The 19,650-nt window shown below is 34.7% G+C and overlaps 1 protein-coding gene across 7 annotated transcripts in view; it reads right to left on the reverse strand.

Moving 5' to 3' along the window:
- The window catches only part of PHKB (phosphorylase kinase regulatory subunit beta), a 76,702-nt gene that overhangs the window by 13,060 nt on the left and 43,992 nt on the right, over positions 1-19,650 (reverse strand). For all 7 annotated transcript variants that reach the window (XM_040571653.1, XM_040571648.1, XM_040571654.1 and 4 more), the window contains 11 exons: positions 18,921-19,015; positions 12,339-12,394; positions 12,061-12,154; positions 8,804-8,887; positions 8,187-8,291; positions 7,287-7,369; positions 7,116-7,206; positions 4,351-4,412; positions 4,100-4,262; positions 3,362-3,443; positions 731-788 (listed from right to left, as the gene is read on the reverse strand). In XM_040571653.1, the coding sequence (XP_040427587.1) occupies positions 731-788; positions 3,362-3,443; positions 4,100-4,262; positions 4,351-4,412; positions 7,116-7,206; positions 7,287-7,369; positions 8,187-8,291; positions 8,804-8,887; positions 12,061-12,154; positions 12,339-12,394; positions 18,921-19,015 (973 nt within the window). The remainder of the gene's footprint in view (positions 1-730; positions 789-3,361; positions 3,444-4,099; positions 4,263-4,350; positions 4,413-7,115; positions 7,207-7,286; positions 7,370-8,186; positions 8,292-8,803; positions 8,888-12,060; positions 12,155-12,338; positions 12,395-18,920; positions 19,016-19,650) is intronic.

Consider the following 19,650-nt stretch of genomic DNA (forward strand, 5'->3'; position numbering starts at 1 on the left):
TATTCCTTAAAAAACACAACCAAGGTATTTTGGTTCTACCTTATTATTGGCAAAGGCCCATTTCACTACACGAACTAACTAAAATGAAAAATGGTTTTTAAATTTATAGTCTCATCTGTTACGAGTAGTTACAGAGCGAGAGAACAGAATTCAGGACAGGCTCAACTCATCTCTTTGTTAATAGGAAATGACATTTCTACTGAGCTTCAAGGCAAAGTAATTAATTAACAACATGTAAATACTAACCTAGTTTCTGAAACCTTCTGAAGTTATTGTGACAAAGTCAGGCTCAAAATAAATTACTTCAGGCGGAGTAAGCAAACTGCGTAAGTGTATCAACTTAACTGATTTGTATTTGGTCACCAGCCTTGCTACAGAAAGCTACTAGAATTATTTTACCTACCATGTAAGAAATAAGAATATTAGTATTCTTATTTTTTCTCATTATTTGAGCTTAACTAGAACTGTACATCTGCAATAATTCTCATAACAAAAACAGCTTGCTATTCTTTATTTCAAAAAACAATGCCAAGGAAATAGTTCTTATTTTTGTTTAAGCATTACAGACAAGATCTTCAGCTGCAATGAAACAATACAGTATTGTCAGTAAGATCGTCCTTTTTTCCCCCTCCTCTAAGCATGTAAGGAACCAGCTTTACTTTCTATAAACACATTAGGAAAAAAAAAAAGGTGTAAACCAAAAGGAACATAATGACATCTGTATACAAACCAGAGTTTTTTGCTGCCGGCTCGTCTATAGATTCTTTCAATATGTTCACGAACAGTACCTAAACACATTTATTAAAAAATAAAAAATCAAAAAACAAAATCAAACAAAAAACAAAAATCCACATTAAAGAGATGCATACTTTTTCTTTTAATATAAATAAGGTAATTTTGATTAGACCGGATAATTCTGAATCTGCTTTAGCAAAGCACTTACGTTATTGTGCTTAACATATAAAACTTAGATACAATTAAGTCCCCTATCATTCAATTGTATGCTGTTACACAAGAAGCCAAACCGAACTTCAGCTGGACTTTCTGCTCCTGCTGTAGAAAGACTTATGACATAGCTCATTGTTGAGATATATTGGGAAAATTAATTTATGCAATGATTTGGCCTAGAAGGTACATCTCCATGGTAAGGTACATCCTCATTGAACTACAGATTATGTTTTGGTTATGGGATGGAGCAGATCTTTCTACACTTTCTTGTGCTAAAGCAGCATCAGTCATGTCTTGTGTATGACAGTGTAGTTCATTCAAGTGATGCTATGTTTGGACAAAGGTTGTCATTCCTGATATCCAAGATACGAGTTGCTTTCAACTTTGTATATGAACAATATATCACCTGATTAATCATCTGAGACTTGAGGCTTTCCTTTTACAGGAAGCTGGGAGAGTATGAAAGAGAGGGGTTTGCACTGCTTTGTGGCTCTACCCTGAATTACTAAAATAAAGTGACCACAAAGATACCAAAGGTACAGTGTGATCTAGCTTTGGTATTCAGGTGCATTACAGCACTACTCCAGTGAAGCTAATTATTACTTTTGCAAAGTACTGGGAATATTTGACACATACACAGGACATAATTATTACTGCATTACTACTCTCCCTCTCCAAGCTGATTTTCTGTCTGCCAAAAACAAAGAGAACATTTTGTTAAGTGCTATATATTAAACTAGCATGATGCTGTACAAAAATGACCTTAAAAAGATGGCAGAAAATGAGAGGAGCACTGCTTCAAAGTCAAAGCAGACAGTCCAGCATTTGGAAAAGACAAAGTAGAGAGGGATATTACATTAATAAGAAGAGATACCATTCTTGTGTCAGTCCACAGCTGATCATATTGCATCAGCTTGGTGTAATGATATCTCTTCAGTTGTACAGGGATCAAGTGGGAACCATTATGTTAAAAGTAAAAATGGTGACAAACATATTACTTAAGCTTCAGTTAGCTTCTAGATTTTAAGTTCTCAGATGGAATGTCAGTGTTTCTGATGCCAGACACTGGTAAACAGTAAATTCATCTGTAACAACAACAGTGGAAGTTGACTCAAAATCATAACTAGTGCCTGTCTGTCAGCTGGAACACCCAAGGTTCTTCAGCTTTTAATTTCAGATTTATTTTTTATTGATTGTGTGATTATTTAACGTCAATTTCAGTAATCTCTAGCTGTAAGAGGACAGGAACCTTTAGTCAGCGACTCAGACTGTTTAAAGCAAGGTGCATACTAAAGAGGTTATCACCATCTACTGTTCCATATTGGATTGCACAAGATGTCTATACAAGTTAGGTCTGAACAGTCAGAGGCACAACAGTACTCCTTTGACCTAAATGGTGTCAGTGGTCAAACGTGGTTATGCTGGTTGCTTACATAGTAAGTCTGCCTCAAGTTGTTCCCAGAGCGAGGAAGGACACAACCTACTAAGAACCAAAGAAAGCTACTGAGGCTCTTGAAGTCCAACAACAGTACAGGCAGTGGTGATGAAAAGCCTGCTGCATGTGCTCAGACCATGACTTTGGATTGACATTGTATTTCAACAACACACTGTGTATCGACCAATGATTTTTACTCCACTTTACATTGTTTTCTATGACATTCTTAATACAGCAGTACTAATATAATGTGTATTTATATAAAAATGACAATTCTTCATCACAAGAAACAGCTGTCCTCTATCAAAATTATGAAGCAGGGATCTATAACATGAAGTGCTAAGTTACATTGCTTGAGGAATAACTAAATGAGTATTATTGAATCTTAATGTTCCTCTTTTTCCAAGAAGTACTCATACATAGTATGAGGTAGCTAACAAAGTCTGGGGGGAAAAAACAAAGCAAAACAACCTTGCAGCACAAGCTGCAAGTCCAAGTAGCCTGTTCTGGATTATTTTACATGAATTTAAATCTTGTGCTCTAATACAAAGCCATAATATAAAATTCAAGTAGAATAAACTTTACAGATATATTGAAATAACAACTGATTACCTAAGATTAAAATGAAAGATTCAATATAGTTTCACACATTTCAGACTAAATGTTACAAATGCGCAAATTTGTCTTTAGTTTCAGTTTTATATACAAGGTCAAATCCCCTATTTCTTACATGCATGTGTTCAGAATTACAAACAGATACAGCAACTGCATACAATATAGAAGAGTTCATATGCTTAGCAGCTCATTCCTCACGACACTGTGAATTTGCATGTCCCATTTAATGCAGCAATTGCTTTAATGGCAAAGAAAATAGCTACAGAACTGCTTGCATGCATAGCCATTATTCATGTTCATTACAACTAAGAATACAGCTGCTTCCTGAAATATTCAGGATACTCAAACGACAGAAGCTCTTACCTTCCTTGGTGATAAAATTCGGTCCTTCCCTTTTAAGCAATATACTTGAAAGTAATGCTTGACTTGCAAGGCAATTGCAGTCCTTAAAAAAACAGCAACAACATAACCACAAATAGCCTTCAGATTTTCAGTGAAGCAAAAAACAGAAAAGCTATTAAAAATATAAAGTGAAAACAAAAGGCCTGTAATAATTTGGCCTCAGAAACGTTTCCCAATTTTCTGCTCGTGGGTCCTGTCATTTACAGCTGAAATTCTAGTAATATCATAGGGAACCATATAGAGTATTTTCTGTGCTCCTGCTGAGCACTGGATCTAGAAACAGTCACTGGTAGTTTTCTTCTAGATATAGGAAAAACAACAGATTGGGACTTTCCCTCAATATCATTAAGTTATCAGTTTATCAGTGAACATCAACTGTTGAAGTCTTTTGGACTTCAGTCTAGAAATAAAGTATTTATTCATAAGATGCATGACAATTTGATCCCCTTTTAGATGGTCATTTATTACCAGAAGATTTGGATAGCTGGGGGAAATGGAAGCCAAAAGTTACAGCATGACAAGCCAGAAAGTACTGATAAGTATGAAGAGGCACATCAGACGTTTTATGTTACTAGCCATATTATTAGCATTGAACCATAGCAGTAATCATGTTGATCTAATTAGGCCACTATGTACCAGCATACAGTATGTTATTTCATGAGAATGAAGTTACACTGCATTTTTATCAAGTTTTCTTACATTAAGTTTCTGCAGAATCTCGTACGTTGACTTGTTTTTCCAGTCATTAATATTTACGTCTGGTTGCTGCTCAAGTTCAGAAACATTTGGAGTACTAGACTGTCTCTTGACTTTTGAATGTTTTGGAAGATCCAGCTCCTCCAAACTCTTAAATACAGGAACCCTGAAAAATAAGTATTTCATTTCTTCACAGTTCAAAAAACATTTTAATTATCAAATACTTGACCATTATTATTTACACATAGCCTTACTCTTCTGTTTCAGTGATTCTTAGGAAGTCAAGTTGCTCAACAACTGCTCCAGATATTAGCGTCTGAAATGAAAAATTTGACAATTAAATTTTAAAAAGATGCAGAAACGTACATAAGTATATAGTTGTTGTTTGATCTAGGATCCACGTTCTCCATATGTTGCTGGTGGTTTCCATTTGGAAAGTAGTTTCTTTACAGTTCCAAGTATTTTTACAATTCCACAGTGTTTTTCCTTTTTTCTTAAGATCTCACTTAGGACAAGAGAAGTCTCTTTGGGCTGCTTTCTCTTTTTTGCTGGGGTTCTGCTGTTCTTTTGCCTGCAACATACACCTTAACCTACAATATCCAGCTCTGCTCCCCCAAAAAAGCACATCTGACGAAAATACCTGAGATCAAGGATTCACATTCCTAAGAGTCCAGCATGATACTCCTGTTCTGGATCGTAATGTTTGTTGTTTCAGGTAGGTCTGAAGGATGGCTACTTTTCCTGTCAGTCTTACTGGTCTTTCAGGAAAACACAAAATAATAGCACTTTCTACTCTGTAGTCATTTCTTAATGCAAGCATGCCTGCCCTGAAGTGTACAGATCAAGTGCAGCTTATGATTATTTCTGTCTCAGAATATTACAAACCTGAAACTCAGTGTTTCATATATATGATGTAGTAATTACAATTAATTCACTCCAATTTTTTATGAAACACATTATACTACAATATTTTTAAGAATGCTTTTTGATGATTCTCAGTAGCTAAACAAAATTGAGCGCACTACAAATGCTTAAATTCCATTTTCATTGTACACAAGTTTGCAGTAAAATATTGATACTGTAAGATGACTGAAAAAAAAGAAGTGTTAAAAGGGTACACATTTTTAAATGAAATCACATTTTGTGTATTTTACAAGAAAAAGGAGCATTCATCCAATTTGAGACACACATCCTATCTCTAAGCACTTTTAGACATACGCATCTAAATGAAGTGGATGAAGACTTCACAAAGATTCAATATATCTTTTGTTGGAATGCATGAATTATTTAAGAAAACACCCCAAGTTAGACACATCCCTTGTTCTTGCCCCAACTCCTCCCCCATAATGAAATGAGACTCTTTCCAAAACATGACAAGTATGCATTAAAACTGAGAGATAACGTCTAAACTGATAGCGAAAGCATACTATATTCCACCAATAATTGCACTGACCACCAACATGTACCATCCCTTTATAAAAAGGGGATGAGAAGTAAAGGTTTTGGAAAACTGTGAAGTAGAAAGGGAAGTTAACAATAAGTAAGAGATGCAAGGCAATTTCCACTTAACCCAAACCATTTTATATATCCTTTGCCTACTGCCATAACAGGAATTATATTGTAATAATTAATATGCTACAACATAACTAAAACTATTGTAGTTTTACATAAGGAGATGTTAGTATTTATGGATGTGGTAAGGATTTCTCTCTGGACAAAGCATAGGGCATTTTTTAATTTTTTTTTAATAGATTTCATTCAGAAGTCTTCAGGGGGGTTGAACAAGTATATAACTGTATTTACATTACAGCCCTGTTACACTAACGAGTCTCTCAGTAGCAGATCCCTGGGAACCTTGGAAGTGATTTCTGCATAATTCTACCCATTTTGTCTATCTACAAAAGTTATAAGCCCTTCAATTCTGCAACATTAGCTGTCGTAAACCAAATCTGGCTTCATTTTGCTTTCCGACAGATCATTTTGAAGTTTTGGGTTAGAGCATGGTTATACACAAATTCATCAGAACTGAAGCAATGACAATAACCAGTGACAAAGCTGGGAAGGTAGATAATGCCTCTGCTAGACCAGTCATCAATGGAAAAATTCAAATAACTGCAACCTTAATCTGGCACCAGAAGACAGCCTGAGGCAGGCATTTGCAATCCTTCCTCCCCTCTCTTGCACTCCTACCCATGCAGTTCCTCTCCTGGCTCTGGTTCACGCCCAACTCACAGAGCACAGGGCATATGGCTTCCTCTAAGTGCCAAAGGCATTAGATCACTTAACTAGTTTCAATGGTAAATCATGGCTTTAGTTAACAGATTAAAACTTAGGGAGCTCACGGTAAAAAATTAAAGCATCATATCTCACACATTTTTTTTTTATTAGTAGTTTTTATTTTTTAAAGTTGCATTAAAGCCAAATATTTGTTTTTCCATTATTTCCACAGGTTCTTTATCTGTCTTTGGTCCTCCCTCTAACAAAAAGAGGGTTTCTTCAATAGGAGTAAACTAAGACAGCATGTGTAAGTACCTAAAAACAGCACCTGACTCAGTAATTTTCACATTTTAATGAAGCAATGTTCCTACTTTAAGATAAATTGAAACACCAAAGATGTTAAAAAAAATAGACCTTTGTTCTTCTAAAAATTTTAATATATGTGAAATACCTTTTTTCCTGTTGATTATCAAATCAAAAGAAATCCTTTAACGCTTGACATCATGGATTTTTTTCTTTGGTGGTAATTTCACAAGACATCTGAACATACAAAAAACCCTTCTCCCTTCTGAAAATCCTCTGTGAAGATTAACGCTTTCAAAAGACTCATCAAAAGGAATTAAAATAAGCCCATGTTATTTCAGAGATAAAAGAAAAACTGTACCAAACGTCTTGGTCCTTGACTTCTTAATTTTATGATGCCAAGTAAAATGTTCAGAAGTCCCATGAAAAGTACAAGTAATAAGAATATATTTACCAATATTAGGAAATAAGAACACTCCATTCAGGAAAAACATCATACCTGTACTCTGTCGACATGAACTTTCACTCCTCCAACAATCCCCTTTTTAAAGGCTGCCAACATATCTAATATCGGATTGAATCTGCTCCCTCTGAAATTTTAAACAGAGCCCCATTAATTTTCCAACGAGGTATAAATGACACTGAAAATGATGCTTTTATCTTTCTCTACCTTATATTGTCTTCACGGATAAGTACAACAAACAGTGGACGACCATGCATTTTCCAGTATTGCTTAATGAACTGCAGTGCATTCTAGGTAAGAAAGTCATGTTAGTCACAAAAAAATACACAAGCACAATGTACTAGAATACACAATCCAAGATATTAGAAGGGATATCTTAAAGTAACAGCACTGAAAAACCCAAGAGGCTACAAAAAACCTGGCTAATAAATAAAACACCAAGAGTTATAGATTTCTTCAAAGAACATGTTGTTTTCAAGTACTGCTTATTCACAGATTTTCTGAAAACACTCCTGATCACAGACTAAATCTGTAGACAGACTACATGTTACGTCCTAGGAAGTATGCACAGGAATTCAAGTCCTGAATCACTGCATGGAATAACCAGTGCCACCTTCCATGCACTGGAAGTAGTTGCTCAAGCCCAGGGGAGTTAGCAGGTAAGCTGCACACTGCTGTCATCCTTAAAGTTGGGTAAGAACGGCAATTTTTAATATTTGTGCAAAGTTTAGTAATATTTCCTCCAGATGAAGCTTTCATATTTCCCATAAGCAGTCCAGTCTCACTCCTTTTTGCAGCCTCAAACATCTGTTTTCCCAAAGAAACAAAGGATAATTTGCCTGCTGCACTACAGCATTCCTAATCACTTTAAGGTGAGTTTCTTTTGTTAGATAAAGATACTCGCTAGAATTCATACTGGGCTGATAAAATATTCATCTTAATACTCTTTCCAACATGAACTGCAAGTTTATTTTTGTATTAGAAGAATACGTACTACACAGTGTTCACCTTGCACATTTGTATTTTATCTAACTCCACAGTTTATTCTTCTACAGACTCTATTTTTGTCAGTTTTTCAAGGGAAAAGTTAAGATAGATCTGTCTTACCTTAATGTCATCAATCAGCATCATAACATCCTGAGACATGTAGAAATCACTTAGATCAAAAATGATTGAGTAGCAAACTACAGTCTTTCCTAGTATTCGATAAATCTATTGGGAGATAAAGCTTCCATTAATCTTTTCTTTAGAATCATAGAAAAATTTAAAATAAAAAACTTAAAAATTTAAAATATTTGAAACATTAAAGCAGCTGAAAAGGAAAAAAAGGTATTTTGAAACTATCAAAGAAATAATGAATGTAGAACAGTTGTATTAAAACAAAAACAAACAAAAAAACCTACATATCTAGTTTTAAGCACTCTGGTTTTTATAAGGTATGCAGATCTACATTGTATTCCAGTTAAACTCACTTCACCACTAATTCTGTTTTGGCCAAGTTTTACTGTAGCTAGATGCCTAAAAAACATGACAGTTTTAATAGTAAGATGGAGCATGTGCATTCTTAATAGCAAAATATGTTAAAAAGACTTTAAAAGTAAGACATGAGTAAAATAAAATTACACTTAAATTCTGTTTAAAACAGTTCAGAGACTAATGCAATGTTTATCTGAAATAGACATTAATAACAATTACATAAAAATTAGAAAATTTCTTGCAACAACCTTTGATGTTCCAAGGCATCCTATAGGCCTGTCCGGTCTTCCAGATAATCCCAGTTTGTCATTGACTCCCAAATGGAAGTAAGCCTGTGAAAAATAATCACAAAAACTGAAGAAAACCTATATATGACTTCCTTATACTCACATAGGAAGCTGTCTGCATTCTACTTTAATTAGAAAGCAAGATTCATAAAATATGATCATTATTTCTATTGCTTTTATTCTTTTCTTCCTTTCTTCAAACGACTGAGATGCATGGGTCCAACTCTTGACTTCTGCAAAGCACCACAGGGGCCCTGCCTATCTGCACAGTTTCAAAACTCAGCAAAAACTTGTTTCTTGTTTTAGGTCTTATTTTTAGCTTATTACTCCTATTATTTTTCTTATCTACAAAATCTATAGTATTTTTAAAATCTTCAGATTGCTTATGGACACTTTACTATTTATTTATTTCAATAAGACCCCAACAGATCATTTGTATTGATTGGCTAATACTGCTTTCTGTAATGCTTTTCCTATGTTTATATAAAGATAAAACAGTAATATAGGAGCCATATAAAGATCCTTCCTTATTCTACTTTTAGTAAAGGCATGCAAAATTGATGCATCAACCACAAAAAGCAAGAGGGAGTTATCTCATTATTCATTACTTGATTCTTATTTGAGTTATATTAAATTATGCATGCCTAGTATTACTTCAACTGATATAATTTTGTAATACTTACATATTAAAGGAATAACCTTAATTTCTTACAGTGTATCAGAATAAACCGTAAAAATGCAACTAAGCTGTGGGCAAAACAACATAAATGTATCAGTTAAATCCAACAGAAAGCTGTACTTTTTTCCTTATTTGGGTTGTTTTAGGTGACAAGCCCATTATTACCAAAACTTAATTCATATTATGATTTTATAACAGGAGTTTTAAACATTTTTCTAAGCTCAATATTTCTTTATTTTATAATAAGAAAATTCAGAAGCAAATGAAAGTGAACATTTGAACAAACATTATACTCAATAGCTTTTTACTACGGTCAGCTTGGGGCCTTCCTGATATTGCCTATGTTTATGCATAGAATAACTATATTCAAGCTGAAAGGAATGGAGACATCAAACATTAACAGCTTTACGTAGCCCATATACACATCACAAAATCAAAAGAATGTTTTTGTAGTACATAATGGAGACTAGAAAAATGGTAATAGACATAAAGACACAGCCTTTTCTGGAGGTCCACTAGGAAAAGTGGATCAGGTGATTTAATCAGGTGATTCATTTTTTTCACTACATTCTTTCTAAAAGTACATGTACCTACCCACCGTGAGTATAAAGAAAATATGAGAATTGTCAGAATTCCACCAGCATTTGAAAAAGAAATCTTAACAAAGTTGTCATAGCTAAGAATTTAATTAATAATAATAAATATATATATATAGTGAAGGTCTCATCTTTTTGTCAGGGAGACCAAAGAAATAATGTATGACAGAGAGACAACATATAGAACTATAGTAAATGTATGGGGTATCTATCTGTTAAATCAAAATTTCAGTTTTAGAAGACAAATACAGTCAGAGAATCCCTTCTGAAATATACCATCAAGAAAACCAGCGAGCAAAAATGGGTTGAGAAGTGAACAAGGCTGAATGTAAACAAGGATATTTGTTTTCTCTGTAAGTATTTTTCAGATGTTAATGGCAGTCATTATTTGGGGGTAATCATCTTTCTGAGTAAGCTGGCAAGGTTTTAGTACATCAATCAGCAATATACCTCAGACTTCTTAAGTCTGCGAGGATATATTTTCTACTCTATTTTTGGTTTTGTTTTCCTCTGTGTCCTAGAAGCTTCTAATATAGATAATGGCATCTGCCATGTGATCCTAGTTTCTGAGGGAGAGACTTGCATAGTTGCAGTCAAGGAACAAATAGGTAACACCTTCAGGACTGAAACTACATACATGGATTATACTTCCCCAAGACATTCAGAATTCATCAGGCTTGTTTGAGACAACCTGTATAATTCAGTTTGGCAAGACCTTCATGTACCTGGTTGATGACCAAACTTCATGTGGAGAAGTATAAATACATCAAGTGCACATCTGTGATTCTTGATCACCTTACCTGTCTGACAGCCTCCTGCAGCTTGTTAAGGCTTATTTATGTACAGACGGGACACTTTTCAAGGCTTTTTTTCAGAGGACAGGACCAGTTATAACAGAGATAAATAGGCACCCAGTAATCATATAGATTTTCTTAGGACTTTTGATATGTTTGCCTACAATTGCAGATCAAAGCATTTATCATTCACAACAGCATCTGTCACAGTCTTTTTACTTTGAATGTATTTCCAGGACAAACAGGAGTGGATAGCCTCAGACTCTTACTCAACATAGGCCAAAGTGTTGTATCTAAAATACTAAAAACTACTGAACAAAAAGATGACTTGGTAGTGCTAAGAGAACACTGAAATGGATCAGTGTGGCCTGTAGATGCCATTCACCTTTGACTACTGGCTTCACATGGCAATGACAGCTACTTAAACAGATGCCTCTAAGCTGTCATTATCAGTGAGGCTCAGTATGAGTAAGGACTAACAGGGACAGCCCTTGGAAGCAAGGGGATGCAGTAATCTGCCACAGGACTACATGCCTGTATAGAAAAAGAAAAATCTGAAGCCTTCACAGGGGATGAAGGAGATTCTGAAAATTCCCTTCACCCCAGGATTTTTGGCCACAGATTTGACCGTAGACTGAGTCAAAGGGGTAAATCAAGAAGGATTTAAACACCAAACTTCCTGGATATACTCAATGCAGCAGACTTGTAGAAGAAACAGTTAAAGAAGACTGTATAATGCTTTTTATAGAGGCTGTACTATGAAGTTATATGATGGCTTATGCCTATTGCCTTATATCCGTTTCTTTGACCATTACGCACTTGCCTGTGTTTGTCCATCAAGTTTCACTTAGTCTACTGCATTACTAATATTTTATTATTATCTTTTTGAGAGTAGCTCAGGTAATAAGCCTAATCAGGTAATACCTGGGCTTCACTGCTTCACTGGAAGCTCTAACTAGGCATGTATAACTGACCAGTACTGGCATATCAAGATACGCAACTGAATTAGAATAACACAAAAAAAAGGTAGATAACAAATCTAAGGAGATACAATTCTAACAGCTTGATATAAACTAATTTTGTTAAGAGAGATAGATAGATAGACAGACAGACAGATAGATAGGTAATTTTCAATGCAGAGTTCCTTACTTTGACAAGTTCTTTTTGAGCCCATATCTGAATTGGTTCCACCTGCTGGGGAGTCTGAGTTTGGATTCCATATGTGTTCAGAAAAACCTGTAGGCTACAAACAAAACAATAACAAATTTAATCAAAAAGTAGTCTTAGCTTTAGCAATTATCTTGGCATCAGATAGATGAGTAGCAGGATGAAATTCAACACTTCCTTGAATCCCTTTAACAAATTTAAGATGTATATTGTTCAGCACTTACTTACTGTATATATTCTTAGTAAAAGCAAATACCTACCGTTGACTTTCTGCTATGAGGGCCACATGCACTACCAAATCATTTTCTAAAGGACCCTAGAAAACAGTGAAAAAGTAATTGTTTGCATTACTATTTTGTTAGATATAACGTGAACAGGGGCAACGTCTATTTAAACAATTCATGAGCATAACAGACATCACTGCATTGTTTTTCCTATTTTGTAAACAAAATGAAAGACCACCACAAACTAAAACTTGTACGTCTCAGAACTATGGGAAAATTGTCCTGTCAATAATACTTTGCAAGATGCATGTTGAAGAATTAATAATAAAAAAGCTTCTGGTATTAATTTCCACTATATATTTTTTTAATTTAAAAAATGATGTAGGAGAAATACTTTGCTTTATACAAAAATTTATAAGTTGTACAATCAATATATTTCCTTCCACATGATACAACATAATATTTTGATAGATATTTTTGTAAAGAGGGAAGTAACAGGTAACTGATAATATCCATTTTAAAATAATGAACTGATTTCAACCCTTTACTCTGAAATACTTCAATCTGACAGCAACTAAGAGTTATATTTACACATATAAAATTACACATAATGTACACTTTATATACATATAAATATATATGATGTATTACATTTAACAGGAGATAACATTTCCTTGCATTGTTTATAACAGATAACTCTGTGTTTGAAGTAAGGAATAGTATTTTACATTACATCAGGAAGTCATGCAAATATGAATAAATTCAGTATGTTGGGTGAAATAAAAAAATCAACATCATGGGTCTTGAAATGGCTTTTCTTTTCAGTGGCAACATGCATTACTAACTAAAAAGATGAGAGGTCTGAGTTATTCCCTGTTTATTTCTTCTCTGTAGTTGAATGACTGAAAAAAAAATCAAAAGAACTAAAAAGAGCACATATTTTCATTCCTAAGGAATTTGTGGGGTTTTATGCCTACTTTTGTCTAGAAACTACCAGAACACGAATGACAAAAATTAAATACATCTTCTATCAATTGATTATATAGAAATACAGCATTTTCTGTGCAGATAGATGGATAGATGGATTAATTTGGAACAAAAAGTTTGGAGCGAACGCTTGCTTGTTCAGTCATCCATCTATGAGCCTTGATATCAAGTAAGATCTTGGGGATTTACAGAAGAAATTCCTGATAACATGTTCCCAAAAGTACATCCGCACTATATTTCTGCTAAAAATGCTGGTGGTTTGCCACATGAATAAAAGATGTGCACAAACAGATCAGATTAAGAAATCAAAAGTTCAAGTGGCATTAACAGATGTTCCTCCTCAGAATCAGTTAATCATGCTATCGATCTCTTTTATACAAACACTAATAAAACACAAACCAGTTCTCTACCACAGTGTCTTGAATTTTTAAAATAAAAAGCAATAACTCCCCAGAGAACGAGGCAGCTCCCTCCAAGACTGCTTTGATTTATATACAGCCTGTGATCTAACTTGGGAGCAGTCTTCAAGTTAAGACTCAGCTTAATTATTACTACATCTCAAAGAATGGGACTAGGTAACCAGCTGAACATAAATCTGTATTGTGAATCTCCATGGAGGTATGTCCTTCTGTGGTACTAGTACTAATGTCTCTCACACAGATGCATTCAGTGACATGCCTCATTTATAGCAGCCAGTAAGAAGTGGTTCTAACATAGGCCATAACTGAGCAAATGCATCTGTTGCACAACTGGCACATCACCAAATCTGGTTATAAGGTATTGTCCCTAAATAAAAGCAAATACTTTTTACTGACTTAACAAAGGTGGTCATTAACAAAGTAGACACACAACAGTGGATTTCCCCTCAGAATTAGACTTCTCCATGTGGTTTTATCGTTTCCTCCCTACTCTAATTTCATCATGTCAAAACCTGAGATTCATATAAATGTGTCTTGAACTAAAAGTCAGAAAGAAAGCCTCAGAGGTATTCATGGCAGCTAAGTTCAGGCTTATGATGGCTGGGCTAAAAAACAGGTTCTAAATGCATCCTGCTTTTGTATGACTAAATCTCTGTATTTGCTGCATAATTATATATATAGAAAACAATACTCAGGCCAAAAAACAGTTTAATAAATTGCTGATTCCTTAATATCTCATTCAAATCTATTTATTATGTGCTGGGTTTCACGGATTGATGAACTAGACAAAATAATTTATCAACACCTACTGCAATTGTTTTTGAGAAGACTTGCTGCTTCCATCATCTTTATTTGAGAAAGACTTGAATGTGTAAACAACTGCCTGAACTTTGAAAAAAGTATTATAGACAAATGTTAAACCAAGAGCTGCATTCATTGTCATTTAGCATGTAAAGACCTGAAGGATCAGAAGTATTCTAGAAAAAAACACAGATAAAGTAACAGACAAACTATTCATGAATAGTGTCACCCTTTTCATTAGTGATAGTGACACATAGCGCTACGTATTAAAAAAAGATGTGGAAAAACATTGAAGTCCTAAATAAGTCCACTACCTAAATCTTATCGTTAAAAGTTTTTTAATGTGTGCTGTTTCACATTTGTGTAATAACCCAAGCCAAACTGCTGTTGACACATCAATCACTGTCTCCCTAGGACACTGTAACAGACCCCCCTCCGCACCCTTCTGCCTTGCATTTTCACATTGGATGGTGGGGAGAAGGATCCGTTTCAACTACATCTTGCATGCTGTGCAAATGATAAATACACCCTGGTGTTTTCAGAAGACAGAGGTAAAAGACAGATTAGTTTTGCTTGCTCTCCAAAAAATTCATGGTTTGTAACAAGGTTATAAACTGTCAGAGGCAGATTGAAGGGAAAACCCCTGACTCCATTCCTGGCACTGGAAGAGAAAGCAGCTCAATATCAGTCTTTTGCTGCAGTCTCACTGGACAGATGCTATCGCTATACGCTTTTCTGCACAGATTCCCAGGAAATCTCAGAACTCTGAAAAAAATCCATTCATTTTGAACATGTGAGAAAAAGTGGACATATTATTCAAGAACACAGATTAGAATGGTACCTATTGGGCTTTCCAAGCATATGGAGCAATAGGAGGAAAACAGAAATAGAATGCAACATAAGAAATTGTACTTAAGCCAAAGAATCCACCTTGCTGCTACTAAACTACAAATGATCCAAAAAACGTCTGCTTCTGAAAGCATCTAAATACTGCTTAATGGTTTACGGTCAATACTACTAACAGACTAGACCTCTCTAATGAAATACAATATGGACACAGGTGTGCCATAAATTCCAGAATAACATTTAACCATTTCAGAATTGTGTTAACTTCAGTAGGCAATTGTATTAACACAAATGAAAGGTAAGAATATGCTTATAAGCAACATTACAAAACAAATCATTAAACATGATAATTTTTAAACCATCAAAATTAGGCACTCTATAAACCTGAGCATAATTTAGGTGGCTGAAAGATCCTAACACGTTCCAGACTACCTATACTTTGCAATTTTATTTCCTTCTTTACGTATGTTACTTAGTTCCCTGAAAATAAATAAACAGTTCACGATTTTGACTATTCCCTTCCCAACATCATCAGGGGGCATTAACTTTCATTTCCAATAACATAAGTGAAGTCTTTACAAATTAAATCTACAAAGCAAAACACTAAAAGGACATGGTCACTGCATGCTGACAGACAACATCATGAATTAATTGAAGCTCTGTACTTATATTTCACATTAACCCAGAAGATCAATTAGTCTAACCTTGCAATTTATTAACATCATTTTTATTGAATTCAAATTTAATATGACAGCAATAAATCAGCTTTCATATGCTGCAGTAAAACACAAAACGAAAACAGAAAATCCTCACCCCAACTCACGACATTTCTCATATGTTATTGTTACTACTGCAGACCCTCATATATTCTCCCAAAAGAGAATCCAACAACTGAAACTGTTATAATCTCTTCTGGATATGGAGATATTGAAACAGGAACAACAAAAATAGCTCTTCTAAGAGCAATGATGTTTTGAAGAGTTAACCCCACTGAAAGAGAATGCCCTGCATTATCTTCTTTCAGTAAAGTAGATGGAGCATGGATGAATTCCATGCTTTGTGGTGTTTTTCTTTTGTTTGTTTTGTTTGCCTTTTTTTTTTTTTTTTTTTTTTTTTAACTTGAAAGGTATTTAAACTGAAATGCTACTGATCATTTAGCCCTACAAAGCAAATTACTAGTGCAAAGGAGAAACTCTCTGACTGCCATCAGACTTCATTATGTTTTGGAACAGTCTACAGCTAGCAAAGAGAATCCTGCTGCAGCGCCACACTGGTATTTCCCCAAAATGGAACATAGTGAGACCTCTTCCTGAAAACTGAGAAATAAATTCAGGAGGGACATTAAAGTATGAGAAAAAACATTTCTTTTAGTTATAAATAGAATAGGTAGTTTAGTATTAGTGGTCATTAAGTTTTTAATATACTGCTCATTTGATCCCACAATTTTCCACAGCAAATGAGACTGTCCTCTTTTTATCAGATTTTGAAGGCTGAGCGATGAATTCACAGCATTAGTTATACTGACATTCGATGTATTAAATCTAGATAAAACTCCCTTCCAAACAACCACCGAGGTCCTTCAATCAGACCACATTTCTGTGTGCCTATAGGCCTATATTCTACAGGAAGGGCAGACCTTCAGAGACCAGAGTTTATATGCAGCAAACCTTACAGTATAGCCTCTTCAGTACAGTAAAATGTTTCCAACATATTAACAGCTGGTCCAAAAAAAATTGTTTTGTTTATTGGATTTGTTATTGCATATTTCTACTACAGAAATAAAAACGAAAATACATTTCAGAACAAATTCTAAGTGAATTTCAATGTTAGAGTAATCATTATACATCCTTAGTGTTACTACTTAGTTTCTTTTGTTCTCTTTGTTTCGAGCTAGTAGCTACAGCGCACAGTTACATTAACATCCTTACATTCCTGTATAATATGCCTCAGCAATGACTGCAAAACTGCAAAATCTTAGCAGAGGTTAAAATGCTGAGAGCATATCAATGCTGCCAATTTTCAAACGGTTATATGGAAAAATAGAAGACTAGAACATGGCACTTTCTTTTCTGACTAGAGTAATATCAGACTAAGTGGTGAACAGAGAAATTTGAAGGGCTAACATTAAGAAAGCTGAATTAATTGAGCAATCTTCAATGATCAGAACAGTTAAACTTTCCTAACTGTACTTCTCCAGCGTGAAACTACAGGCTTACATGTGTATGTGGCTCATCTCATCCTTCACGCTCAACAGCTTGTACAGGCAGTACAATACAGCAATACAACAGGTTTTACATCCACAAAAGGACAAAGTAAAAAATTCCTCCATAACTTATGACAGAAGATTCCTTGGCACACAGCTCCTCTATCAATACTGCTAAACGTTGAGAAAAGAGCAACACAAAAGACCAGAAATAATAAAATACATTGAACAATTGTATGTATCAAATCAAAACGTGGTCCATATCAGAAGGACAGGCAGGAAGAGAAAGTGATGACGGCTGTGGTATTTTTTCCACTTGTTTACATTTAGAAGCATTGGTAGTGTTGTATGAGTCAGTAATGTAGGAAGTTTCTCAAATATAAGAAATAATGTATCTGAAATTTTTGAAATTCTTTCAAAGCTTTAAATTCCTTTAAAAAGTTTCTTTTACACCCGGGACCAAACAAAACTTTAAGATGAAACAACTGATTTGAAGTAAATTATGTAAAAATGCAGTTCTTTCATGTTATTTGCGAAAATAATGAAATAATCTCTGACTCTGCAGAGGTAATTTTTAGAGAAAGGAAGGTTACTTGCCAACAACAATGGTTTTCATAGTGATTTTGCCTCTGTAGGCTTATATGCACCTTACTTAATATGCAGTATATAATATTTTATGCTTCAATAACAAATGCAAAGTGCTGAAAAAGAAACTTTTCAGATATATATTTCTCATACTGAGAAACAAAAAGGCTCAAAAAACTTCTTTTAATTGCACATTTTCATACATCCAGTTCTTACTCTTTAATAAAAGAAGTCCTCTACATATATACCTGCTTTCTGTTTTGTTATTCTATTTACTGCAGATTTGAATTACGAGGTTCCAAGCACTCCCCATCCCTGGGCACTCATTCCTGCTGTGGATTTAAGCCAAATCCAGGAACACATGGATATACCACACACACCAAAAAAAGAACTTCATACTTGTAGCTCTTAGTAGCTCTAAACAAAAATAATATTTCAATACTCTGAAGTGGTGGTAATTAACTGGAAGTAATAAAAAAACGTAAATTTCCTCTTGCCTTCCTGACATATCTTACAACTCAAAGAAATGCAATGATTAGCAGCTATTTAAACTTATAACATGTATCATTTTGATTGTATCACTTAATTTGAAAGCAAACGTACCACTTCCCAAAAACCCCAGATGTTAAAATCTTCCTTTTAAAAGTAATTCTCCATTTATAAATGTACATACAATCTTGAATTTTCCTAGCACTTTCGTTCTAATATTAGAGGACTACATAATACATTGATAATATGTTTTCAGCAAAAACACTGTAATACTAAGGTTAGGCTTACCTGGTTTGAAAATCTCATGCTAACATTCCGCTGATCTTGTGGAGGTACATAACGTCCAATGGGATCAATATCTTTAGGACTTACTAATTTGTCAGCTGAAAGTTAATGATAATAAAAACACAGAATGACTTGAGTGCTTTCTGCAGCTTCTGTGAAGGAGGCATGCAAACATTTTATGCGGTCAGTTCTGCTGCTGTAATCTTTGTTTTAGATCAGTGATTTACGTATCAAAAGGACAGTCTACAAAACTACATTTAAACTAATGATTCAGGTATCATTCTTGCTACATGTAATTATAGTACTGTAGTACTTATAAACAGTGCTTCACTTTTTAACAGAAACCTATTATTTGATATGTGGAGTTTTTTTTACACGGGTATGGGGGGGGGAGGAGGGGTTGGGAAAGCAAGCTAAACTTCCATGATTTTAAACTTTTTCCTGAAAGAAAATTAACTACTCCAATAAAAATAAACATCCGGATAAGGAAGAAGTTTCTGAATACTACGCTGTGTAGTAAATTAAGACAGCAGTTTATAAACTCAAAATACGTCCTGCTTCAGGCCTATCAGTGTTTGGCAGGAACATGGAGCTGAATAGATGGTGCGGTGGAAATCAAATGCTTGGGCAGGCAGTGAAGGGCACTCTGGCTGGGCAGTGCACTGAAGAAGCCAAGAAGGAGCCTGCCGCTGCTGGGAGCTATGCCAGTGGTTCTCAGCCACCAGATCCTGCA

Source organism: Cygnus olor, chromosome 12 (genome assembly GCF_009769625.2).
Source record: "Cygnus olor isolate bCygOlo1 chromosome 12, bCygOlo1.pri.v2, whole genome shotgun sequence".
Taxonomy (NCBI): Eukaryota; Metazoa; Chordata; class Aves; order Anseriformes; family Anatidae; genus Cygnus; species Cygnus olor.